At 43.6% G+C, this 27,075-nt stretch overlaps 2 protein-coding genes across 5 annotated transcripts in view; both read left to right on the plus strand.

Annotated features, from left to right (window-relative positions):
* LOC114440931 (nuclear factor 7, ovary-like) overlaps positions 1–17,599 on the plus strand; it is a 48,910-nt gene extending 31,311 nt beyond the window's left edge. Inside the window, exons 1-5 of one of the 4 annotated variants that reach the window (XM_028413602.1) lie at positions 14,487–14,924; positions 15,006–15,173; positions 15,245–15,284; positions 15,360–15,395; positions 15,502–17,599. In XM_028413602.1, coding sequence (XP_028269403.1) covers positions 15,760–17,190 — 1,431 coding nt within the window. In that variant the 5' untranslated portion in view covers positions 14,487–14,924; positions 15,006–15,173; positions 15,245–15,284; positions 15,360–15,395; positions 15,502–15,759 and the 3' untranslated portion in view covers positions 17,191–17,599. Of the gene's footprint in view, positions 1–13,669; positions 13,734–14,486; positions 14,925–15,005; positions 15,174–15,244; positions 15,285–15,359 lie in introns of those variants that run through there. The other 3 variants (XM_028413600.1, XM_028413601.1, XM_028413603.1) reach the window with 3 other exon arrangements.
* Positions 17,600–24,047: 6,448 nt separating this feature from the next.
* LOC114440939 (nuclear factor 7, brain-like) lies at positions 24,048–26,885 on the plus strand. Its single transcript, XM_028413619.1, has 4 exons — positions 24,048–24,179; positions 24,318–24,485; positions 24,557–24,596; positions 24,672–26,885. The coding sequence occupies exon 4, from the start codon at positions 25,072–25,074 to the stop codon at positions 26,473–26,475; it is 1,404 nt and encodes a 467-aa protein (XP_028269420.1). The 5' UTR covers positions 24,048–24,179; positions 24,318–24,485; positions 24,557–24,596; positions 24,672–25,071; the 3' UTR covers positions 26,476–26,885.
* The last annotated feature ends 190 nt before the right edge of the window (positions 26,886–27,075 follow it).

The raw sequence follows: 27,075 nt of genomic DNA on the forward strand, positions 1-27,075 counted from the left end.
ATGAAAACATTAAACTGTTTGACTGTAGCAAGGCTCCTTCATTTGAAATGATTCATAGAATAACAATAAACAGATATCCAAATGAAATTCAAACCATGTAGTTTCTTTTTCATCATATCCCAGCACCACACAGAACAGCGCCCCCCTGAGAGGCACCAAAGTATTAACCTGTCAGGTGTGAGAGGCCCAGAGTCTGGGTTTTTATGTGACAAATACATGAACATGTTGGTGTTTGGATTTTGGTTTGCAGGATATTACAGTCTGACTGGAAACATCAGGTTGGTGTGTGTTTTTCGCCATCTGCTGGTGACCAGCTGCACACACTAACTTCATGTCCTCTTTTAGTACATACACCTTCCTCGTGTGTGGTGCTGCACAGTCGTGCACTGATTCTACTTGTTGTAGTCAGACCACACTGTAAAGTAGAACATATTTCATGAAACAAAGACTGAGAGGATTTCAGTCTGTTCATCATTGTTTCTGATGTTCTTGGATCTTTGGATGATTCCAGTTTTGGATCTGTTTCTTTGTTCTGAGTGTTTTTGTGTCATTTCATTGATGTTCAGTGCTTCATTCTCACAGTGCTCCTGTAAACTGACGTGAACATTCTTCTTGAATAAACTTTATTTTGAAACATCATCTGCTGGAAGCTGCTTCACGTGACGTGTAATTAAATCATCAGAATGGTTTGTGTCAGTAAAGGAGATGTAGTATATAAAGGATGTTTCCGGGGTCTTTCACTGACAAATCACCACATAAAACACAAACCATTCAACACAATGATGTCTCCAGCTGTTAGTTTAGATCAGGTAAATGTAACATTTGTCGTCAGTTAATTTTTTTGCTTTTGTAAAGTCACTAAACACAGAAACATATTCACTATTAGCAGTTAGCAGTGAAGTCTTGTAGAGACAGCCTGACTGAAGGAGCACTGAGAGTTTGTAGCACAGAGCTGCACAGATGTCTGAAGTCTTCTTTCTCTGAAATGTTTTTTTCAACACAACAGCAGGACTGTGTGATGCTGACACAGAGCATGAAGGTTTGGATCTGGATCCTGTCCTCCACTCTGTGCAGTGTGCATTCAGTGTGTGTGGACGTTTGTTTCTTCCTGTGATCACCACAAGATGGAGACAGAGGTTTGTTCACAGTCTGATCATTCTGAACGCTCGGCATCACATCTCTGCTTTCTGACACCTTTATACATCACTGCTGGCTGCACAGGGTGATGAAGAGCAGCAAGTCTTCACAGTTTGTTCTTCTGTTTCTGCAGCCTGAACACTTTACTGTATGTAATGAGACAAATGACCAAAACAGAGACGTCTCACTGAGAGCTTCTAGAACATTTCCTGATCTGACAAGAGATGTGTGTGTTTCACTGACGGGGAAAGCTGCTGGACAAAATGGGTCCAACCAGTACATATAATTAGCATCTACATGTTAGAGACCAGTGACTCATTTAAGGACAACAATGTGCAGATTTCTTCCAGAGATGGCTTGATGCAGTCCTGACCTCTGACCCCAGGAAGATGTTGGGTGATCAGGACTCTAAAGATTCAGGGCAGAGTTTGTCTTTCACCCAAGTTTCACCAAACAGAAGTGGTTAGTGTATTATTAAGACCATTGACCATCCATTGAACCATTCAGTATGTTTGTCACTTCCTCACCATAAGAATTACATCCATAAAGAAAAACTGTGCAATACAACGATATTTTATTTATAATGTTTATTTTCTTAACTAATCAAAGTACAAATATATTTAAATAAAAGAAAATAAACTGCAGGGCCTTCTTTGGTGCCTCCTGCAGGACAGTGTGGCTCAGCTGCTGCACCACCATGTGGACGGAGGTTTGGAGGAGGCTTCAATGGAGAGATGAGCCTGTCAGGAACAGACATTTAGATTTCAAAGCATCTGGAGACAGATTTATGTGGCAAAAACAGACCAATGCTTACCCTGGTTATGACTCAGCTGGTGAGAAGGAGTTTGGAGGTGGAGGAGGAGGTGGAGGAGGAGGCTACGACCAGGCTCACAGGATTGTAGTAGCTAGTCCTCGCTGTGGTCAGTTCACAGGAGCCGGGCAATCAGAGTAATTTAAGTTCCAATGTCCAGTTAAATGAAGAAGACTGAGGAACAGGATGCAGGTAAGTGGGCTGTTTTTCAGATGAGGAGAACCAGTGACACCAGATGGACTGCAGGTTGGTGGAGGAGGACGCTACTGATGAGTAGGAAAGGATGAGCAGGAGGTTTTGATTTTACTCCAGGACTGGCACACAGGAGGAAGGTGAGTGAAGGAAGAACGTGAAGAAGCGGTTCACGTACAAGGAAGCCATTTTTAAAATGGCTGAAGGAAGAGCTGCTCAGAGGTTTGATGGTGATGAAGTTTGATTCTCTTTTGTGTGATCTGAAAGCAACAGAATAGAAAACATCCACTTGTGCATCCTCACCTCTCTACAAACCCCCATTTTTATGCTCAGGTACATTACAGGCCGTCTTAAAGAGGGATGAGTTCAATCTAATCATCAAACCTATTACACATAAAAATTAATTAAACGTGACACAGTAACAATGTGAAATCAGAGATCATCTTACTTTAACAGGAGCTGATCTGGTGGCTCTCACTGTTCACTCTGAGCATGAGAAGAAGGAGCAAGAGAAGAAGGAGCGTACTCTCTGTAGAAGGCCCACATTTGGCTGCCTTCTTCCAGTCTTGTTCTTCTCTTTTTGCTCTCTTTCCAGTTTGTTTAGCTGCTTTGCGATCTTCTCCAGCTTCTTCTCTTTCTCTTTGGTCATCTTCTGGACTTTTTCATTTTCCTTCTTCCTCCACTTCTCTTCTCTCTTCCTGGCTTTCTCCAGCTTGGTGTTCTCCCACGCGTCCAGCTTCTCTGTTTCTCTTTGGAGCCACTTGCTGGTTTCCTGATCTTGTATTTTTATTTCTTTCTTATGGTCCACCTGGAAAAGCTGCACCACTGCTGTCTTTGGGTCCAGGTCCACAATCCTGTTTTCATTATGGACACTGTCTCTCCTATATGCCCATTTAGATCCACCAAAAGATGGGGACTCCTCCACCAGGACCTCCTGACATGCAGTTGGTGATGTCTCATCTTCTCCCGTTGGGTATGTTGAATTCAATTCCTCAAAGTCTGAAAGGTTTAAGATAAGATAAGATTAAGAGTGAGTGTCAATAAAAATCCAACAAGTACAGTGAGCAGTATGACTGAGCACAATACCGTAACACTTCAAATAATAGCCGAGTCCCGAACTGACGCCGGCCCCGTTTACAGGCCCAGTCCGTTTATGGATTTGGACATATAAAGGCCGGCCTTTTTTGCCAGAATAATTAAAGGCCTGTCCCAAATATAAGCAGGGACAATTTTGCAATTTAGGCAAATAAAGGCCCGGGCTATTACTTGAACTTTTACGGTACATGTGTTTGGCCCAGAATTCAGCCTGATTATACAACAGCCAGCATCTTGAAAGGAAAAAGGTCTCTCACCACATTGTCCGTGGATCTCCTGGATCTTGGAGCAGCAGATGTCTTCACAGGACGAAGGTCTGTTCTTATGGTCCACCTGGAAAAGCTGCACCACTGCTGTCTTTGGGTCCAGGTCCACAATCCTGTTTTCATTATGGACACTGTCTCTCCTATATGCCCATTTAGATCCACCAAAAGATGGGGACTCCTCCACCAGGACCTCCTGACATGCAGGTGGTGATGTCTCATCTTCTCCCGTTGGGTATGTTGAATTCAACAGACCATTGGACTCAAAGCTTCTCAAGGAAGATGAGGAACAGAGAGACATCAGACTGTGTGAAGACAGCACATCTAAAGGCAAGTTGTCAGCTTCACTGGATGAAGGACTGGTAAAAGGGTTGGTGTCCTCAAAGTCTGAAAGGTTTAAGATAAGATAAGATTAAGAGTGAGTGTCAATAAAAATCCAAGAAGTACAGTGAGCAGTATGACTGAGCACAATACCGTAACACTTCAAATAATAGCCGAGTCCCAAACTGACGCCGGCCCCGTTTACAGGCCCGGTCCGTTTATGGATTTGGACATATAAAGGCCGGCCTTTTTTGCCAGAATAATTAAAGGCCTGTCCCAAATATAAGCAGGGACAATTTTGCAATTTAGGCAAATAAAGGCCCGGGCTATTACTTGAACTTTTACGGTACATGTGTTTGGCCCAGAATCCAGCCTGATTATACAACAGCCAGCATCTTGAAAGGAAAAAGGTCTCTCACCACATTGTCCGTCCATCTCCTGGATGTCAGAGGGGTGGGTGTCTTCAGGGGCTGAAGCACTGTCAGACAAAGGTCTCTCATCCCCTTGTCCGTGGATCTCCTGGATCTTGGAGCAGCAGATGTCTTCACAGGACGAAGGTCTGTCACCCCTCAGGGTATCTCCTGCAGGCCACGGTTCTACACCGAAACTAACGCTCTTCATGGTCCCTCTTTAGTTTGTCAAAAGCTGCAAACACAAACACAAACAGGAATCATTTCTCTGGTCAGGTGAGGACTGCAAACGTTTCACTTTGTGAATAAGATTGCAACAAAAACTACTGAAGCTGTTTTACACACAGGCAACAAATGAAGTAAACTTCCCATGTCTGAGACCGACTGAGTGCATTAACATGTCCTCATTACAGCCAAACATTGACATGTTTTTGACTCTAAATCGCCACATTGTTCTAAAATGATACTGACAACTCATCAGTCAAGTGAACTCCTTCATTCTAACAGGTGAAGCTGGTGAGTAGTGATTAGACACCAACCAGCCATGTTTGAAATATATATTGATAACAGATGCACAAACTGCTTCAAAATAATAATGCAGCAAACATTTAAAGTAACTTTGTCCTTCAAATGTTCTTATCTTAAGGTCACAGAGCAGTGCATATCAACATTAAAATTAAACAGGACAAATACGTTCAGAAAAGTCACATCAGTGATTATTTCAAGTTAAAAAATGTGTCTGTGGAATGAACCTGTGACTGGAATATGTCCCACACTAGTGCATGTTTTCACTCACACTGTAGAACAGCAGCAGAAAAAAACATTACAAACAAACTGGACAATTCCACATTTAAATGTATGTGTGTGCAAATCTACCTGTTATGTTCTTCCAGCACTTAGTTTGGTCGTAAGGAGCACGATGACTAAACGTATCGCGGATTCTCGGCTGAGTGGAATTCTTTCCAATTTGTGCTGGAGGAGACTTCGCTGTTGTAAAGTTTTCCCTTCTTGCTGTGGAGTCAATAAATAAAGATCGATATGATACGATCAAACATTCCGTTACTATGGCAACAACGCGCTTTTTTCGGCTTTCTTCGGCTTTCTTCGGGCCCTGTGACAGCGCTGCTCGGAGCAGAGAGGAGCGGCTCGTTCAAAATAAAGGAGGAAGCACACACACTGCAGGCTGCAGGGACAGAAGCAGAGGACAAAGAGGAAAGAGAGGAAAGAGTCTGTGACACAGCTGAGCCTCACCTTACTGCACCACTGTTTGTCTACGTCGGTTCACATTGTGTCACTTAAACACTTTAGAGACGAAGCGCTTCACGTCACTACAGCCTCCTTCATGCTGCAGCCTGAAAGTTCACTGTGAGTCGCTCTGCGTACAAACGTCTGCTAAATGAGTTACAAACGTCAATATAATGACGTGATATAAAACGTAAACACAGTGAAGCTGTAAAGTAGCTTGTTAGCTCATGCAGCAACAGTGTGTAGCTGTGATGCTAATGATACTTTAGCTTGTTTAGCATTAAGCTAAGTGCTGCCGTTACAACTTACTGTTAGAGTTAATGAGCTCTAAACCACAGCAGGAAAACTAATGTATGTATTTAGTCTATATAGTGTTTATTAATGCTCAGGCGTTTCTCTGTAAATGACAAGCTAGTCAATTATTGTCATATAGTTGTTGTTTTAAATTGTGTTTTTCATCAGGTGCTGTGCTTAAACACCTCTCTGTGTCTCCTCATGAAGATGCCACAACCTCCACAGATGAAGGTCTGTGCATTATGAATAATCTGGATTATTTACATTGTTAATGATCAGGCTGATCATTATGGTCTTATACCACACAGGTCATGTGGAGCCCTGTGAGGAAACTCCAGAGGACGTCCCAGCAGCAGTCCAACACCTGAGAGCCTCCACTCCTTCCTCTGCTCCTCCAGCACCTGACCTGGTAACAGAGGAAAGTTCTAAGTTGTCCTGTTCTCACTGATGATCCTGCACTGTGGATTTTGTTGTAAATGAAACAAACTCTCACACATGCCTTGTTGAATGTTTGACTCATGTTCATGGTTGATGTGTAGAAATGTTGATCTGACATGTTTCTGTGGTTTGCAGGTTGTTACAGTCTAACTGGAGGAAAGGAGCATGTCGCCATCTGCTGGTGATCAGCTGCATGGATTAGAACCAGACAAAGTGCAGGCTCTTATTTACAGTTTTTTCAATTGCTTACACACTAAAATTAAAACTTTCCCACAATAAAAAAACCTAACACTCAAGGAGCAAAACACAGGCCTAGATTTGCACAACTGTAAGCACATTGTCAGCTTCACACTTTTTGCAAAACATTACACACACTTGTATGCATTTGACACCCCATGAACCAAATGGTTAAGCACAGCCACCAGGTGTGCACACACACTGGTGCTTAATCGTACACACACCGATCAGGTGTGAATATGTGTTGGTATGTTTTGTTCACTGACTGTAGCATTGTGTACTGCACATAACCTTTTTACAGTACATGTCATTTTACTGTATAGCAGACCTACAGTATATTGATTACACAATGTGATGTTTTGCTGTATTTCACAGAGTTTTGCAAATGATGTGGACGAAGTCCCGCATGAGTTTATATACACTGATGAGGATGGATTCAACCTGACAACAGTGAGAAGAAGGGGCAGAACCATCACTGGCCACAGGGCTGTTGTCAATGTACCAGGGCACCGAGGGGGTGACACTACCCTTTGTGCTGCCATTACACAGAATGGGGTCCTCCACCGCCACGCCAACTTGGGTCCTTACAACACTGACCTCATTCTTACATTTGTAGACAGAGTACAAAAATATGATCACAGCAGCAAACCAAAGAGACCAGATGCAACACATTGTGGTCTGGGACAATGTAGCTTTCCATCGTTCCGCTCCGGTCCAAAACTGGTTTCATCAGCACCCACAATTTACAGTTCAGTACCTTCCACCATACTCCCCCTTCCTAAACCCCATGGAGGAGTTCTTTTCAGCATGGCGGTGGAAGGTTCATGCTCTTTAACAATATCTCAAAAAGAGGAAAAACAATCAAACCCAGACTGTGTCATCAGAAAGGTAGAAATGTTCCAAGTGTTTCAGATTGAGCACAGCAGTTTGTAAGTGGATCAAACAGATGTGGATGTTATGAACCATGTGTGTGCCATATGGTTCCAAAATGGGCTTTTGGTAAATGATTGTACAGTTTTGAATTAAGTGTTTCATTTGTAAAGGTTGCCTCATAATCACCTTTTTACATGGCTGTTTTAGAAATGAGAGAAAAGGTCATTATTTCTCATCACATATAAATGTCATGTATGTATATTTGTCACCTGCCAATCTACGCTGCGGAGGTGTGGGATCCCTGTGCGGAACATTTAAATGTCTTTACGGAGGACACACGGGAGACACACGGGAGGACACAGGTGGACGAGTGGACCTTTTCCTGAAAGACGCCGGCATGTGGAGCAGCGTTTGGGCCTTTTCCCTGGCTGGATTTACCGCGATTTAAGTGGAATCTACGGACATTGTGGATTTACCAAAGACAGTGGATTACCCCAGGACTAACAAGGATTTTACCCGAACGACTGGAGTTTGGTGAGATCGCGTTTTATTCTTTTTTAATGGAGCGACGTCTCACCGAGGAACTGCTGATCTGGTCCTCACGGAGGGACACGGGTTCATTTGGACCGTTCTCTCGAACTCCGAACTATAAATATTCTGTATATATTGTTTGGGGACTGATCGGGTTGCACTAAACTCTGGGATTACAGGGGAGACACTTTGTGGAAAAAGACCGGTTGTGTCGCGCTGCTTGTGTGCGCGAGCTGATCACCTGTGCTCTGCTGCAATACAGCGTGGACTCTAAACCAGGGGTCTCAAAGTAGCGGCCCGCGAGCCGATATTTTGTGGCCCCCCACTTGACATCAGAGTTTAGTGTTAGTGCGGCCCACACGCACTTATTTGCTGAGGCTTGTCCTGTGCATTTTATTTTTATTATTAATTGCCCGTCAGTATTTCTCTGATATTTAGTTTGAATTTTTTTGAGGAGTGGCAGCCTCCGTTCCGCTCGGCGTGTCGTTTCTCGCGCATTTCTCCGCTGCAGAGTTCCATTTGTGCTCGCTGTGAATAGTCAGGTCACATGAAGCACTTGGAGTTTCTTTCTTTCTTTTTAATCAGGATGCTGGTTGAATGGAACACATGTTCTCAGTAGCTGCCCTCACTGTAAACAAGCTGCGCACACGCCTGACTCCTGACATGTGTCTGTGTGAGGAGCCAGTGAACAACTTCTGTTCATGTTAAAGCAGCTGGACATGTTTTATTTCATTTCTATTCACAATAGATTTTGTTATACTAGCCTACATAAATGTCATTGTCTGTACTGTATCCTGTTGGGTGAAAGAATTTATTCTGCATGGTGTTAACATGCAGTGTGTTCAGATATATAAGTATTCATGTTTATATGTGTTTATCGCTTAATAATGTGATTTTCATAAGTGTTTATGTGTTAGGAAATTTTATAGAAAATCAAAGTAATTTGAGGATACTGAATGTATTAATAAGTAATTTCATAGTATGTCATATAACGTTGTTTTCTGCAGTTCAGGCTGTGGCAGATGAGATCAGTTGTTTTTCTGCTCTCTGGAGCTCCGGTTGGTACGAGATGGTCATAAATTCAGACTAAGGACAGCAGCACCTTTGACCTGATAAAAGCCAGATTCTAAAGGAATGTGTTTTTCTCCTGAGTACCCAGTTTTATGGTCACCCCCAGATTGGACTCACAACCTATGAGATTTGAGGAATTGAAGTTTTACCTTATTTGGCAGTAAACACTAATGGTCTAGTTGCTGTATGAACCAGGGTCTGCAGGGGGGCGGTAGATGCCCCTGTGGGCCGGCAGGCAGGAACGCCCATGGGGTATATCAATGTGTGAATTCCATGTCCAGTTGTTGTTGCATTGTTCGTTGTTGCTGTGTGGTTGTTTGTTCTTGTTGGTTGTCCTGTTCTTGTGTTGTTCTTGTTTGGTTCTGTGTGTGCAACAACCCAGAGCTCTGCGACTCAGAATTTGCCTCATTGTTTAATAAATTATAATTTTGAGACCAGAATTTATCCGCTCCTTCCTTACAAACTAATTCAGGGGGTGATCAGAAGGAAACAAGGGGATTTTAACCCCGACAATTCCCAATGGTAGAGCAAGTCACTCATTAAGGAATATGACATGCAGTTTATTTAGTAAACAATGTTTAGATTTTAGTCTTAGTGAAACTGAGGGAAATTTATCAATTCGATCAATAAGGTCATTCAACTAACGATTATTGAATTAATCAATAATTTGCATCACTATTCTGACCTGTTAATAAAGATTTAGATGATTGGACCAGTTGTCTAAACAATCGATTTCTGGCTCCTCTGTGTTTTTGTAAATATTGTTGGGATTTAATAAATAATAATGAATGAATGAATAAGACCCGCCCGTGAGAATAGTGCGTTGTGGCGTTTTCCTGATTTAAAAAAAAACAGGTGACTTGTTACACATTTTGCAGAAGATCTGACATGCTCTGCTACTTGTGTGTGTAGATGTGTGAATTTAGGGTTTTGACAAAATGAGCCTTGTTTTTAAAATTGTGCCTAAGTAATTGTAAAAAACTGTATTTAATCATCTTCATCTACTTCCAGCTGTTCCCATCAGGGGGCGCCACAGCAAATCATCTGTTTCCTCCTAACTCATCCTCTCCTCTCACACCAGCTACCTTCATGTCCTCTTCATCCATTTATCTCCTCATCGGCCTTCCTCTTGATCTTGTTGCCTCCATTTCCAGCATCCTTCTACCAATATAACCACTATCCCTCCTCTGCACATGTCCAAACCATCTCAGTCTGTCCTCTCTGTCTTTGTCTCCAAAACAACCTGAGCTGTCCCTCCTCTGATGTTCCTGCTCCTGTTCATCCTCATCACTCAAAAAGAGAACCTCATCATCATCATCATCATCATCATCCTCATCATCTTCATCTTTTCAGCAGCTAAAGCTTTCTGCTTAGTGAACATGCTTCTCAGCAGACTTTTAATGTGCTAACAGGAAGAATGTGTCCATCAGACACACTGTGTGTAGTGACACTGTGACGGACATGTGAGTGTGTGTGATGACATGTTGATGCACTCAGTCTGTCTCAAACATGATTCTCACCTGTGGAGTTTACTTCATTTGTTAACTGTGTCACATGTGTGCAGAACAGCTCTTCTAAGTGTTTGTGTAGTTTTTCATGCCTGTTTTAGTGCTGTGTCAGGCCTGTTGTAGTTTGTTGTGCCTGTTTTGTTACATTATCTTCTTGCTTTAGTTATTTTTATGTCTGTTTTAATAGTTTTCTCTGTCTGTGAATCCTCCAGGGATTGCAGGGGCTGGTCAGGTCGTCCCTAGAGGATTCCCTGGTGGGAGAGTACTTAGTTCGGTTATGGGGGAGTAGCACCTGCTGGAACCATCTTGGTCAGTTCTTCTGTTAGGTGAGTCCTGCGCCTGCCTGGAGAGAAGAGAAGAGTCAGCAGCAAAAAATGTCCAGCCAGACCACAAGGGGGCAATAAGGTTCCTCACACCACAGTTGGAGGAGTCACATCAACAATAAAGACTTGAAGCCTGTCATGGTGAGTCCTCTGTTTAAACTGTTGGATGTGTCATCACACTGCTTTTAAGTGTGAGTCATTATTGTGTCAATGTTTAGAACAAAGAGCAGTTTGAGTGAATCACAGCATGTAATCAGACTATAATGAACACACGTGTTAATAGATCATGTTTCCTGCTGCAGCTGATGGAGACAAAATGTGTAAATCTGGTTCACTGTGAGCTCTGAGCAGCCTGTTAACATGTCCAGTGGAGGACTGAAACACAAACCTCCTCTCTTTAAACTCTGCAGTGTTTTTATGAGCTGTGAGTGGATTAAAGATCAGATCAGTTCATGTTGTTTTACAGCTATACAAGGAAACTATAGAAAATGAAAACTGCATAACTGAACTGTACAAACATCCTGACAAACCCTGCTGAAGACAAGTTAGACAACATTTCTCACAGCTGACAGTTTAACACGTGACAACAGGTACAACAACGTGACAGTAGATTTATGAACAGAGCTGAGACGTGTTGCAAATTCTAGATTACACACTAACAGAGCTCTGGGTTTTTAAAAAACAACAAAATAGAACAAGTGAGAACAACAACTCGACATATTCACACAGCTGATTTAGTCCCGGGGCGTTCCTGCCTCCCGCACACACTCACAGGTATCCCAAGTTCACCTACTTTCTCCCACCCAGTTCCATGTCAGACAGAGGTCTCCCCACCACTGTTTACTGCCTAATAAGGTGAAAGCTTTAATTTCTTGAGTCTCATAGGTTGTTGGCCAGGTCTAGGAGTGCAATTTTTTAACCTGTCAGACGCCATTTAACTGTTAAACTACTCCCAAAATGTTGAACTGTGACACTTGTATTCAGATGGTGGCTGTCTTGGTTGGTCTTTGAGGAGCTGCTGTTGAAGGGTTTGGAACTCTCCCCCTCCAAAAATTGAACATCTAGAGAGCTCATCAGGCGCTAGCCTCAAAACTCCCAGATGACGCACCGCCAGAACTGATTGTGGTCAAGTTCACCAGCTACAGAGTTCAAGGAGAAGTGCTTAAAAAGCCTGGCAGAAAAGGGGATTAGAATTCAAGGGAAAGAGGATTCACCTGGATCAGGACTATGCACCTATGGAACAGAAGATTCCAGACCCCGTTCCCTGCAAGACTGAGGGTCTTTAACAAAAAAGGGACTGAACAACTCAGCAGAGGAAGTGTCGATGGTCATGGCAGAGAGAGGGATGTCAATGACGGTACTGTGAAGACCACTGTCCCTCCTGGAACAGATCAACCAGCAGACATGGTGATGCAGTGGAGGCAAGGGAGCTGAAATGCTGATGGCCCTGAGCAGGACTTCAAGGAAAAGCTCAGGGCTTGTATGTGTATCGATCTGAAGGTGATGGAGTCCATATAATAATAATATCTTCCTCAGTTAATGTTGGTTCTCTGGACTCACGGTCCATCTGAGGTACAGGGCCGGACAGAAGGCCCTTCAAATGGAGGTCTGCTTTAAGTACAGTTGTATCATCACTGCATTGTTTTTCTTCTCTCTTCTACATATAGTTACTTCAGTGTTCTTCTTACTGTTGGGTGTAACAAAGGCTGCTGGAGCTTCGATGCAAAGTGTCAGAGTGAGTTCAGGGAGGACCCGATCAGAGACACAGAGAAAGGTAAGAGTTCAACTAAAGGTGAGCTTTAATGAGCCGCTCATTCTGAACGCTCAGCATCACATCTCTGCTTTCTGACACCTTCATACATCACTGCTGGCTGCACTGGGTGATGAAGAGCAGCAAGTCTTCACAGTGTCTCATGTGTGTGTTCTTCTGTTTCCTTATTGATCATCATCTGACTGTGACTGCAGCCTGAACACTTCACTGCATTTAATGAGACGAATGACCGAGCAGAGACGTCCTACTGAGAGCTTCAAGAACAGTTACCGCCATGTTGGAAGAGTCACATCAACAATAAAGACATGAAGCCTGTCATGGTGAGTCCTCTGTTTACACTGTTGGATGTGTCATCACACTGCTTTTAAGCACCTGTGTGTGTCATTATTGTGCCAATGTTTAGAACAAAGTGCAGTTTGAGGGAATCACAACATGTAAACATGGCGTCTGGACTTGTAGAGTTTTCTAGAAGACGTTTCGCTGCTCCTCCAAGCAGCTTCATCAGTTCTAACTGTTTGGTGGGAAACATGGTTTATATGTGGTTACAGACCTATGTGGGTGGGTCTGGGTAAAAACTTAAAAAACAATAGCACTAAATGTTTCCATAATTACCTGTGATGGTCTGGCTGACTGGGCCAGGTGTGTCTAACGACTGGCTAACAACTATGAAACTGCCGGAGGGGGACTGGTTGACAGCCCTTTGTTCTTACTGTGAGTATGTGCAAACTTCCTGGGAATGGATGGAATCACTGCATTGTATGTGGTAGAAAGATGATGTCTGAGGCCACCACCTCTGTTAAGGGAAGGTTCTTCCAGCTTAACATAGATGCTCCCTTGACTCCTCTAGTCATGATCCTGGGTTTGTTCCTTGTTTTGTTTTCATATTGTTTATTTTGTTATTTAGTAGTAGGTTGTTGTTGGTTTGCTTCTTCTTCTGTTCGTCTTCCTCTTTCTCTGCTCCTCCTGTCTTCCCTTCTGTTGCTCCTCCCTCCTGTTCTCTGATCCTCGGTCCTTCCCTCTCTCCTCCTCTAGTCCCCTCCTAGTTTCTTCCTCCTCCCTGATTACCAGCTCCTCCCTGATTGTTCTCACCTGTGTCTCTCTCAGCCCATATTTAAGTCTCGTGCTCCCCTTTGTCTTTGTCAGTTCATCTGGTTTGCTTCCATCCTGTTGTCGTCCGTATTCCTCCCGTCCTCCCCTGGATTATCTCTCATTGGTTTGTTGGTTTTTGATTTCCTTTTCTCTTGTACTTTTTAGTTGTTCTGGACTTAGTTTAGTTTAGTTTAGTTATTCTTGTGCTCTGGACTGTGTTGGCTTTCATTAAAGCTCACCTTTTGTTTCACTCCACTTTGGTCTGCATTTGGGTCCTGTTTTTGTACTGCACATGACTCCTCTTTCAAACCACCTTTCCTCTCTGTCTAAAATGTGAACATTGTTGTCCTCAAAGGAGTGTCCTTTGTCTCTGAGGTGGAGGTGAACAGCTGAGTCTTGTCCTGAGGAGGTGGCTCTCCTGTGCTGAGCCATTCTTCTGTGGAGTGGTTGTTTAGTTTCTCCAATGTACAGATCAGAGCATTCCTCACTGCACTGGACTGCATATATCACATTGCTGTGTTTCCCTGGGAATCTTGTCCTTCGGGTGAACCAGTCTCTGTCTCAGTGTTGTCATAGGTTTGAAATGGACCGGGATGTCATGGTTGTTGAAGATCCTGCGGAGTTTCTCTGATACTCCTGACACATATGGAATGGAGATGTTCTTTCTCCGCCGGTTGTTGTCCTTCTTCTTGTTGTTTCGGGGTCTTGTGGCTTTGAGTGCCCACTTGGGGCACCAGGTTTGCAGGGCCTTCCCCTCTGAGCTGGTTGGTACAGTTTGCTCTGTGCTGCAGGGTCCTGATGACTCCCAGTTTCTGCTCCAGTGGGTGTAATGTAATCAGACTATAGTGAAGACATTCTTACGTGTTAATAGATCATGTTTCCTGCTGCAGCTGATGGAGACAAAATGTGTAAATCTGGTTCACTGTGAGCTCTGAGCAGCCTGTTAACATGTCCAGTGGAGGACTGAAACACAAACCTCCTCTCTTTAAACTCTGCAGTGTTTTTATGAGCTGTGAGTGGATTAAAGATCAGATCAGTTCATGTTGTTTTACAGCTATACAAGGAAACTATAGGAAATGAAAACTGCATAACTGAGCTGAACAAAAGTCCTGACAAACCTGCTGAAGACAAGTTAGACAACATTTCTCACAGCTGACAGTTTAACACATGACAACAGGTACAACAGAGTGAAAGTAGATTTATGAACAGAGCTGAGACGCCATCACAGGGTGTGAGATCTCTGCTGACAAAGACGGTTTAGGAGGATTTTAACTGGAAAAGTGACAGAACAGAAGAATGGCAGAAAAAGATCCTGGTGTGTGTCCGTGTTTCCTTCTTCTAACATCAGCTGTGAGGACAAACTGTTCCCTGACTGCCTCATAAATCTCACTGACAGGTGCCATGATGAAGAGATCATCAGTGCTGTTCATGTAACGGGTGGTACACAGGCTCCAAGCTGAGGAAGAGAGGAGGGCTCCCTGCAGGAGGAAGGAAGCGTTTGTGGGTTGGTTCTGGTCGGGACAGACCTCGCTCCACACTGACGCACACAGAGGCCACAGCACAGGTATGTGTGTTGGCTGTAGCCTTCTGTTGAAGTTGTATGAATGTGGTTAATGTGGTTTTCATGTGTTGCAGACACATGCTCAGGAACAGTGGGGTGTCAGCGGTCTGCCAGGTATTTTAAATGATGCTGATATGACCTTATGTGTTTTAAATTATTGATGACTAAAGTCCTTTTGTGTCTTTGCAGAGCATCAGCTTGTTGGACGTCTCTGCTCTTGACACGGTGCAGATTTTGGTTTAATTGTAGATTTCTCGTCTTTGTCCATCATTAATCAGAATTGTTTTTCTGAAATCAATTGATTCACTTTTACCCACCTTCACTTGATCAGCTGGACAGTGGCCTGTGTAACATTCAGTTCACCTGTCATGATAAGACTGATAACGACATGACGCCATCTGCTGGACACAAATAAAACAACATTTAATGACGTGACGTGTAAAAGAAAGTGAAAGAAGATTTATGAACAGAGCTGAGACGCCATCACAGGGTGTGAGATCTCTGCTGACAAAGACGTTTTAGGAGGATTTTAAGTGGAAAAGTGACTTTAAACTGGTGAGTCTGACTGTTGAAAGAACTTCTAGAACAAATGGCTGAGAAGATTGCTGCTGTTGAAAGTCTCCTGAGCTGCTTTGTGTGCTCAGAGACTTTCAGAGATCCTGTGACTCTGAGCTGCAGCCACAGCTTCTGTTCAAGCTGCCTGCAGAAATTCTGGGAACAAACTAAAAACAAAAACTGTCCCATCTGTAAAAGAAGATCCTCAAAGGATTATCCAGAGGTTAACTTTGCATTGAAGGAACTGGCTGACTCGTTTGTTCAGAGGAAGACTAACAGTTCAACTGAGGAAGGAGAAAAGCAGGAAGTGAAGAGGGAAGTGAAGAAGGAGGACGTGGTCTGTGATAAACACTCAGAGGTACCTCATTTGTTCTGTGAGGACGAGCAGAGAGCTGTGTGTCCTGTCTGTGAGTTTTCTCTGCACCAGACTCACAAAGTGGTTCCTGTAGAACAAGCAGTCAGAGACCTGAAGGAGCAGCTGAGATCTGACTTAAAGTCTCTGCAGGACAAGAGGGACAAATACAAACAAGTGGGGGACACATACAATGAAATGTCTCAACACGTCAAGAAGCAGCTGTTGTCCACAGAGAGGCAGATCAGAGCAGAGTTCAACAAGCTCCACCAGTTCCTGAAAGAGGAAGAGGAGTCCAGACTGGCAGCTCTGAGGGAGGAAGAGGAGCAGAAGAGGAAGACTCTGAGCAGAGAGATGAAGAGGATTCAGCAGCAGATGTCCTCTCTGTCAGACAGCATCTCTGCTGTTGAAGAAGAGCTGCAGAAACAGCAGGTGTCATTCCTCAGCAGTTATAAAGACACTCAGAGCAGAGCCAGAGCCCAGAGCTCACTGTCAGATCCACAGCTGGTCTCAGGAGCACTGATAGATGTGGCCAAACACCTGGGCAACCTGTCCTTCAGAGTCTGGGAGAAGATGAAGGACAAGGTCCACTTCAGTCCTGTCATTCTGGACCCAAACACTGCACACAGAAGACTCTATCTGTCTGATGATCTGACCAGTGTGAGACATGGAGACACATGGCAGAAACTTCCTGATAATCCAGAGAGAAACACTAAATATCCAACTGTTTTAGGCTCTGAGGGCTTCAGCTCAGGGAAACACAGCTGGGAGGTGGAGGTGGGAGATCATCCTGACTGGAATGTTGGTTTAGTTAAAGAGTCAGTTGATAGAAAGGGAGAGAGAAAACCTTTACCAGAATATGGAATCTGGTGTTTATGTCATCGCAGTGGAAAATACACTGATGGTGCTGATAAGACTGTCACAGTTCAGAAGAGTCTCCAGAGGATCAGAGTCCAGCTGGACTATGACAGGGGGAAGGTGTCCTTCTACAACTCTGAAGACATGACTCACATCTACACTCACAGAGACACTTTCACTGAGAAACTCCTCCCATATTTTGGTGTTGCAAAGTCTGCTGGTTCAACAACCACTGATATCAAAGTGTCAGTCTGAGGTTTCTCTGAGATGTTCAGAGATGTGAGGATAATTCCACTTTTTATTTTGATGTTGTTGAGCAGCAGAGTTGATTTGTTGTGGAGTGTCACAGAAATATTGAATCCATCTGTCTGTGCTGTCAGAAATCAATGATGTCATGTAGTTATTATTTTCTTAGGTTGTTTCCATGGAAACCAGCAACAACAACATGAAATCCTTCCTGGAAATCATTGATTTACAGATCAATGATTTATTTGTTTTCTTTGATTCAGATGTTGAACTCCTGTTTTTGATATTATTGATCCATGCTTTTCTGTTTTCTGCTGTATTTGCTGATATTTGAGCAGTTTTCTCTGTCATGATTCATCTTTTTACTTCATCTGGTTTCCTGTTTTATTTTGAAATAAAGTGGATTTTGTTGAATGTTTGACTCATGTTCATGGTTGATGTGCAGAAATGTTGATCTGACATGTTTCTGTGGTTTGCAGGTTGTTACAGTCTAACTGGAGTAAAGGAGCATGTCGCCATCTGCTGGTGATCAGCTGCATGGATTAGAACCAGACAAAGTGCAGCCTCTTATTTACAGTTTTTTCAATTGCTTACACACTAAAATTAAAACTTTCCCACAATAAAAAAAACCTAACACTCAAGGAGCAAAACACAGGCCTAGATTTGCACAACTGTAAGCACATTGTCAGCTTCACACTTTTTGCAAAACATCACACACACTTGTATGCATTTGACACCCCATGAACCAAATGGTTAAGCACAGCCACCAGGTGTGCACACACACTGGTGCTTAATCGTACTCACACCGATCAGGTGTGAATATGTGTTGGTATGTTTTGTTCACTGACTGTAGCATTGTGTACTGCACATGACCTTTTTACAGTACATGTCATTTTACTGTATAGCAGACCTACAGTATATTGATTACACAATGTGATGTTTTGCTGTATTTCACAGAGTTTTGCAAATGATGTGGACGAAGTCCCGCATGAGTTTATATACACTGATGAGGATGGATTCAACCTGACAACAGTGAGAAGAAGGGGCAGAACCATCACTGGCCACAGGGCTATTGTCAATGTACCAGGGCACCGTGGGGGTGACACTACCCTTTGTGCTGCCATTACACAGAATGGGGTCCTCCACCGCCACGCCAACTTGGGTCCTTACAACACTGACCTCATTCTTACATTTGTAGACAGATTACAAAAATATGATCACAGCAGCAAACCAAAGAGACCAGATGCAACACATTGTGGTCTGGGACAATGTAGCTTTCCATCGTTCCGCTCCGGTCCAAAACTGGTTTCATCAACACCCACAATTTACAGTTCAGTACCTTCCACCATACTCCCCCTTCCTAAACCCCATGGAGGAGTTCTTTTCAGCATGGCGGTGGAAGGTTCACGCTCTTTAACAATATCTCAAAAAAGAGGAAAAACAATCAAACCCAGACTGTGTCATCAGAAAGGTAGAAATGTTCCAAGTGTTTCAGATTGAGCACAGCAGTTTGTAAGTGGTTCAAACAGATGTGGATGTTATGAACCATGTGCCATATGGCTCCAAAATGGGCTTTTGGTAAATGATTGTACAGTTTTGAATTAAGTGTTTCATTTGTAAAGGTTGCCTCATAATCACCTTTTTACATGGCTGTTTTAGAAATGAGAGAAAAGGTCATTATTTCTCATCACATATAAATGTCATGTATGTATATTTGTCACCTGCCAATCTACGCTGCGGAGGTGTGGGATCCCTGTGCGGAACATTTAAATGTCTTTACGGAGGACACACGGGAGGACACAGGTGGACGAGTGGACCTTTTCCTGAAAGACGCCGGCATGTGGAGCAGCGTTTGGGCCTTTTCCCTGGCTGGATTTACCGCGATTTAAGTGGAATCTACGGACATTGTGGATTCACCAAAGACAGTGGATTACCCCAGGACTAACAAGGATTTTACCCGAACGACTGGAGTTTGGTGAGATCGCGTTTTATTCTTTTTTAATGGAGCGACGTCTCACCGAGGAACTGCTGCTCTGGTCCTCACGGAGGGACACGGGTTCATTTGGACCGTTCTCTCGAACTCCGAACTATAAATATTCTGTATATATACTGTATATAAACTCTGGGATTACAGGGGAGACACTTTGTGGAAAAAGCTGCTTGTGTGCGCGAGCTGATCACCTGTGCTCTGCTGCAATACAGCGTGGACTCTAAACCAGGGGCCACAAAGTAGCGGCCCGCGAGCCGATATTTTGTGGCCCCCCACTTGACATCAGAGTTTAGTGTTAGTGCGGCCCACACGCACTTATTTGCTGAGGCTTGTCCTGTGCATTTTATTTTTATTATTAATTGCCCGTCAGTATTTCTCTGATATTTAGGTTGAATTTTTTTGAGGAGTGGCAGCCTCCGTTCCGCTCGGCGTGTCGTTTCTCGCGCATTTCTCCGCTGCAGAGTTCCATTTGTGCTCGCTGTGAATAGTCAGGTCACATGAAGCACTTGGAGTTTCTTTCTTTCTTTTTAATCAGGATGCTGGTTGAATGGAACACATGTTCTCAGTGGCTGCCCTCACTGTAAACAAGCTGCGCACACGCCTGACTCCTGACATGTGTCTGTGTGAGGAGCCAGTGAACAACTTCTGTTCATGTTAAAGCAGCTGGACATGTTTTATTTCATTTCTATTCACAATAGATTTTGTTATACTAGCCTACATAAATGTCATTGTCTGTACTGTATCCCCAATGGTAGAGCAAATCACTCATTGAGGAATATGACATGCAGTTTATTTAGTAAACAATGTTTAGATTTTAGTCTTAGTGAAACTGAGGGAAATTTATCAATTCGATCAATAAGGTCATTCAACTAACGATTATTGAATTAATCAATAATTTGCATCCCTATTCTGACCTGTTAATAAAGATTTAGACGATTGGACCAGTTGTACTTTTTTGGAATATTTGAAACCCTTTTTTTTAATGCGGCCCAGCCTCACCCAGACTATACCCTCAGCTGCCCCCCCCCCCCCCCCCCCCCCCCCCGGGTAAATTGACTTTGAGACCCCTGCTCTAAACAATCGATTTCTGGCTCCTCTGTGTTTTTGTAAATATTGTTGGGATTTTGGTGTGTTGTGTGTGGCCTAGCCTGGCGGTTTTTATTAACAGATAAACCAGCAGCAGCAAAATAAGACCCGCCCGTGAGAATAGTGCGTTGTGGCGTTTTCCTGATTTTAAAAAAAACAGGTGACTTGTTACACATTTTGCAAAAGATCTGACATGCTCTGCTACTTGTGTGTGTAGATGTGTGAATTTAGGGTTTTGACAAAATGAGCCTTGTTTTTAAAATTGTGCCTAAGCAATTAAAAAACTGTATTTAATCATCTTCATCTACTTCCAGCTGTTCCCATCAGGGGGCGCCACAGCAAATCATCTGTTTCCTCCTAACTCATCCTCTCCTCTCACACCAGCTACCTTCATGTCCTCTTCATCCATTTATCTCCTCATCGGCCTTCCTCTTGATCTTGTTGCCTCCATTTCCAGCATCCTTCTACCAATATAACCACTATCCCTCCTCTGCACATGTCCAAACCATCTCAGTCTGTCCTCTCTGTCTTTGTCTCCAAAACAACCTGAGCTGTCCCTCCTCTGATGTTCCTGCTCCTGTCCATCCTCATCACTCACAAAGAGAACCTCATCATCATCATCATCATCATTATCATCACCATCATCATCACCATCATCATCATCATCATCATCTTCATCTTTTCAGCAGCTAAAGCTTTCTGCTTAGTGAACATGTTTCTCAGCAGACTTTTAATGTGCTAACAGGAAGAATGTGTCCATCAGACACACTGTGTGTAGTGACACTGTGACGGACATGTGAGTGTGTGTGATGACATGTTGATGCACTCAGTCTGTCTCAAACATGATTCTCACCTGTGGAGTTTACTTCATGTGTTAACTGTGTCACATGTGTGCAGAACAGCTCTTCTAAGTGTTTGTGTAGTTTTTAAGGACTTCCTTTGTGCTTTGTCAGGCCTGTTGTAGTTTTTCATGCCTGTTTTAGTGCTGTGTCAGGCCTGTTTGTAGTTTGTTGTGCCTGTTTTGTTAGATTTTCTTCTTGCTTTAGTTATTTTTATGTCTGTTTAATAGTTTTCTCTGTCTGTGATGTCACCCTGTCTTTAAACGGGCCGTCTTCCTGCGATGACACCACGCCCTGTTCCTCACCTTCCACCACGAGTCTTGGAGGAAAACCTCAGCCTGCTCCTTCCTTGATCCGTCCAATAGTCTCACACCGTCCACCTGCAGAACAACATCCATATTCTCATCCCTCAGTCCTCTGCCTGCTGCCTCCATACAAATCCTCCTGAGGGTTTGACTTCACTTCAACAAGATTCTCTGAGAAAACCTCACAGAGCCAGACCTACATCTTAGGCTCTCATCACTCGTTCAATGACCAGCTGTCATTGTTTGTCCCTCCTCACACTGTGACATCCTCTGACAGCTTAACTCAACCAGTGTGTAGCATCTTCTCCTCCTCCTCCTCCTCCTCCTCTGCCAGGATAACACCCTGCCTCTCCATCCTCCAGTGAGTGCTGCCCTCTCTCCATCCGTCCTCAGCCCACTGCCTGCTGAATCCACAACAAACCTGCCATCCTCATATTGTCTGTACAGACAAACATGGCTGTTGTTAAGCTTGATCCATACTCCGCGAGACAAAGAGCGGAGAACGCGCTCCACGGGTGGTAAGAGATACAAAAAAAGGTCTTTTCCGCACTGAGGTACCATACTCCGCGAGACGCGTGTGTGCAGAACTCCTCATACGGCCCGCCCACTAAACTATACTTTACTGAGTTTTTTAACACACCACAAGGACTTGTGTCATGGCAAGAGGGCATTATACAGGGAGGGTGCCTGCAACAGCGTGAGATGTCCCATCTGTAACCAGAGGTGATGGTGACTGTTGAACCAGTCAGTAAAATTGAATGCTAGCTGGAAGCTAACATGCTAGCTGATTGATGATAGTCCTGATGACATGTGTGAGCACACAGCTCCAGCTTTGAAGGAGTTTGTCAGTGTGTTTGGCTGCTGGTCAACAAATGTGTGTAGATAAATGTTACCACAGTTGTAGCAGACAATAGCGTTCATCAGACTGTAGGGGGACCCAGTGAGCAGTTCCTCCATAGTGTTGCTTTAAATGAGTCCCAAATGTGACGTGAGAACTTCCTGGTTATCAGTGAGTGCTGGACTGGAGCTGCAGGATCATAAACTCTCTCAGCCAAAGTCCGAAGTCTGTGATCATCAATAAAACACATGATCAGCTCATATCTGATCAACTGACTGCACACTGTATGGCTTCTCTTGGACAATATGTGCAGTTTATGAAGTCAGAGCAGTCATGCAGTTAATGCCATGACATTCATAGTCCTTCAAACAGAGGACAGATATACAGTGTGTACAGAAAGTATTCAGACCCCCTTAAATTTCTCACTCTTTGTTATATTGCAGCCATTTGCTAAAATCATTTAAGTAGTTTTTTCCTCATTAATGTACACACAGCACCCCATATTCCCAGGAAAACAGAATTGTTGACAGTTTTGCAGATTTATTAAAGAAAATAGTGAAATGTCACCTGGTCCTAAGTATTCAGAGTCTTTGCTGTGACTCTCATATATTTAACTCAGGTGCGTCCATTTCTTCTGATCATCCTTCAGATGGTTCTACACCTTCATTTGTGTTCAGCTGTGTTTGATGATACTGATTGGACTTGATTAGGAAAGACACACACCTGTCTGTATAAGACCTTACAGCTCACAGTGCATGTTAGAGCACATGAGGATCATGAGGTCAAAGGAACTGCCTGAAGAGCTCAGAGACAGAATTGAGGCACAGATCTGGCCAAGGTTACAAAAAAAATTATGATGCACTTGAGGTTCCTAAGAGCACAGTGGCCTCCATAGTCCTTAAATGGAAGACATTTGGGACAACCAGACCCCTTCCTAGAGCCGGCCGTCTGGCCAAACTGAGCTATCAGGGTAGAAGAGGCTTGGTGAGAGAAGTAAAGAAGAACCCAAAGATCACTGTGGCTGAGCTCCAGAGATGCAGTCGGGAGATGGGAGAAAGTTGTAGAAAGTCAACCATCCCTGCAGCCCTCCACCAGTCAGGGCAATGACAGCTAAAATAACCAAGGAGTGGCTTCACTACAGCTCTGTGACTGTTCTTGAATGGCCCAGCCAGAGTCCTGACTTAAACCCAATTGAGCATCTCTGGAAAGACCTAAACATGGCTGTTCACCAACGTTTACCATCCAACCTGACAGAACTGGAGAGAATCTGCAAGGAGGAATGGCAGAGGATCCCCAAATCCAGCTGTGGAAAAACCTGTTGCATCTTTCCCAAAAAGACTTGTGGCTGTATTAGATCAAAAGGCTGCTTCTACTAAATACTGAGCAAAGGCTCTGAATACTTAGGACCATGTGATAGTTTAGTTTTTCTTTTTTCATAAATCTGCAAACATGTCAACAATGCTGTGTTTTCCTGTCAGTATGGGGCTGTGTGTGCATTAATGAGGAACAAAATGGACTTGAATGGTTTTAGCAAATGGCTGCAATATAACAAAGAGTGAACAATTTAAGGGGGTCTGAATACTTCCCACTGTATGTCTGTACCATCAGATGTTGTCTATGAAGGTTTGATTCATCCTCAGTGTCTCCAGTAGTTTCTTTACCACAACTGCTTCATCAGGACATTTATGAGGTGTGTGTGATTAAAACAATGAAGTTAGAACAGTCTGCATGAGGTCAGAGGTTTCAGGTGTGTTCAGTAATAAAAGGTTTGACAATAATTAACCCATGAAAGGAGAGGCTGGAATAGAAGTCAGACTCTGAACCTCATTCTGGATCCTGACACGCTTCAATCCAGGACCACATCAAAGGCTGTGAAATCCTGAACTGAACAACACTTACCTGCTGGATGATCAGAGACAAACTGAAGATTATTGAACTTGGTGAGTTTTTCACTTGAGGACGCCTTAAAAACAGAAGAATGGCAGAAAAAGATCCTGGTGTGTGTCCGTGTTTCCTTCTTCTAACATCAGCTGTGAGGACAAACTGTTCCCTGACTGCCTCATAAATCTCACTAACAGGTGCCATGATGAAGAGATCATCAGTGCTGTTCATGTAACGGGTGGTACACAGGCTCCAAGCTGAGGAAGAGAGGAGGGCTCCCTGCAGGAGGAAGGAAGCGTTTGTGGGTTGGTTCTGGTCGGGACAGACCTCGCTCCACACTGACGCACACAGAGGCCACAGCACAGGTATGTGTGTTGGCTGTAACCTTCTGTTGAAGTTGTATGAATGTGGTTAATGTGGTTTTCATGTGTTGCAGACACATGCTCAGGAACAGTGGGGTGTCAGCGGTCTGCCAGGTATTTTAAATGATGCTGATATGACCTTATGGGTTTTAAATTATTGATGACTAAAGTCCTTTTGTGTCTTTGCAGAGCATCAGCTTGTTGGACGTCTCTGCTCTTGACACGGTGCAGATTTTGGTTTAATTGTAGATTTCTTGTCTTTGTCCGTCATTAATCAGAATTGTTTTTCTGAAATCAATTGATTCACTTTTACCCACCTTCACTTGATCAGCTGGACAGTGGCCTGTGTAACATTCAGTTCACCTGTCATGCTAAGACTGATAACGACATGACGCCATCTGCTGGACACAAATAAAACAACATTTAATGACGTGACGGGTAAAAGAAAGTGAAAATGGATTTATGAACAGAGCTGAGACGCCATCACAGGGTGTGAGATCTCTGCTGACAAAGACGTTTTAGGAGGATTTTAACTGGAAAAGTGACTTTAAACTGGTGAGTCTGACTGTTGACAGAACTTCTAGAACAAATGGCTGAGAAACTTTTTGAAAACTTCCTGAGCTGCCATGTGTGCTCAGAGACTTTCAGAGATCCTGTGACTCTGAGCTGCAGCCACAGCTTCTGTTCAAGCTGCCTGCAGAAATTCTGGGAACAAACTAAAAACAAAAACTGTCCCATCTGTAAAAGAAGATCATCAAAGGATGATCCAGGAATTAGTTTCACTCTGAAGGAACTGGCTGACTCGTTTGCTGGGAGACAGAAACCTGAATCATCAGAGAGAGTGAAAGAAACAAAGGAGGAGGTGGTGTGTAGTAAACACCCAGAAGAGACTAGAATGTTCTGTGAGGACGAGCAGAGAGCTGTGTGTCCTGTCTGTGAGTTTACTCTGCACCAGACTCACAAAGTGGTTCCTGTAGAACAAGCAGTCAGAGACCTGAAGGAGCAGCTGAGATCTGACTTAAAGTCTCTGCAGGACAAGAGGGACAAATACAAACAAGTGGAGGACACATACAATGAAATGTCTCAACACGTCAAGAAGCAGCTGTTGTCCACAGAGACGCAGATCAGAGCAGAGTTCAACAAGCTCCACCAGTTCCTGAAAGAGGAAGAGGAGTCCAGACTGGCAGCTCTGAGGGAGGAAGAGGAGCAGAAGGGGAAGACTCTGAGCAGAGAGATGAAGAGGATTCAGCAGCAGATGTCCTCTCTGTCAGACAGCATCTCTGCTGTTGAAGAAGAGCTGCAGAAACAGCAGGTGTCATTCCTCAGCAGTTATAAAGACACTCAGAGCAGAGCCAGAGCCCAGAGCTCACTGTCAGATCCACAGCTGGTCTCAGGAGCACTGATAGATGTGGCCAAACACCTGGGCAACCTGTCCTTCAGAGTCTGGGAGAAGATGAAGGACAAGGTCCACTTCAGTCCTGTCATTCTGGACCCAAACACTGCTGACAGAGAGCTCTATCTGTCTGATGATCTGACCAGTGTGAGACGTGGAGACACATGGCAGAAACTTCCTGATAATCCAGAGAGAAACACTAAATATACAACTGTTTTAGGCTCTGAGGGCTTCAGCTCAGGGAAACACAGCTGGGAGGTGGAGGTGGGAGATCATCCTCGCTGGAATGTTGGTTTAGCTAAAGAGTCAGTTGATAGAAAGGGAGAGAGCTATGCTTCACCAGAATATGGAATCTGGTGTTTATATCATCGCAATGGAAAATACACTAATGGTGATGGTAAGACTGTCACAGTTCAGAAGAGTCTCCAGAGGATCAGAGTCCAGCTGGACTATGACAGGGGGGAGGTGTCCTTCTACAACTCTGAAGACATGACTCACATCTACACTCACAGAGACACTTTCACTGAGAAACTCCTCCCATATTTTATGATTGGAGAGTCTGATGGTTCAACAACCACTGATATCAAAGTGTCAGTCTGAGGTTTCTCTGAGATGATCAGAGATGTGAGGATAATTCCACTTTTTGATTTTGATGTTGTTGAGCAGCAGAGTTGATTTGTTGTGGAGTGTCACAGAAATATTGAATCCATCTGTCTGTGCTGTCAGAAATCAATGATGTCATGTAGTTATTATTTTCTTTGATTGTTTCCATGGAAACCAGCAGCAACAACATGAAATCCTTCCTGGAAATCATTGATTTAAAGATCAATGATTTATTTGTTTTCTTTGATTCAGATGTTGAACTCCTGTTTTTGATATTATTGATCCATGCTTTTCTGTTTTCTGCTGTATTTGCTGATATTTGAGCAGTTTTCTCTGTCATGATTCATCTTTTTACTTCATCTGGTTTCCTGTTTTATTTTGAAATAAAGTGGATTTTGTTGAATGTTTGACTCATGTTCATGGTTGATGTGTAGAAATGTTGATCTGACATGTTTCTGTGGTTTGCAGGTTGTTACAGTCTAACTGGAGTAAAGGAGTATGTCGCCATCTGCTGGTGATCACCTGCACGTACCAGAACCAGACAAAGTGCTCTTATTTATGTAAAATCCAAACGAACATTTAAACCTCTGAGTTATA

Source organism: Parambassis ranga, chromosome 9 (assembly GCF_900634625.1).
Source record: "Parambassis ranga chromosome 9, fParRan2.1, whole genome shotgun sequence".
Classification (NCBI taxonomy): Eukaryota; Metazoa; Chordata; class Actinopteri; family Ambassidae; genus Parambassis; species Parambassis ranga.

Excerpts from the sequence above, each read along its gene's own strand:
- LOC114440939 (XM_028413619.1), top strand. The coding sequence starts at position 25,072 with ATGGCTGAGAAACTTTTTGAAAACTTCCTGAGCTGCCATGTGTGCTCA.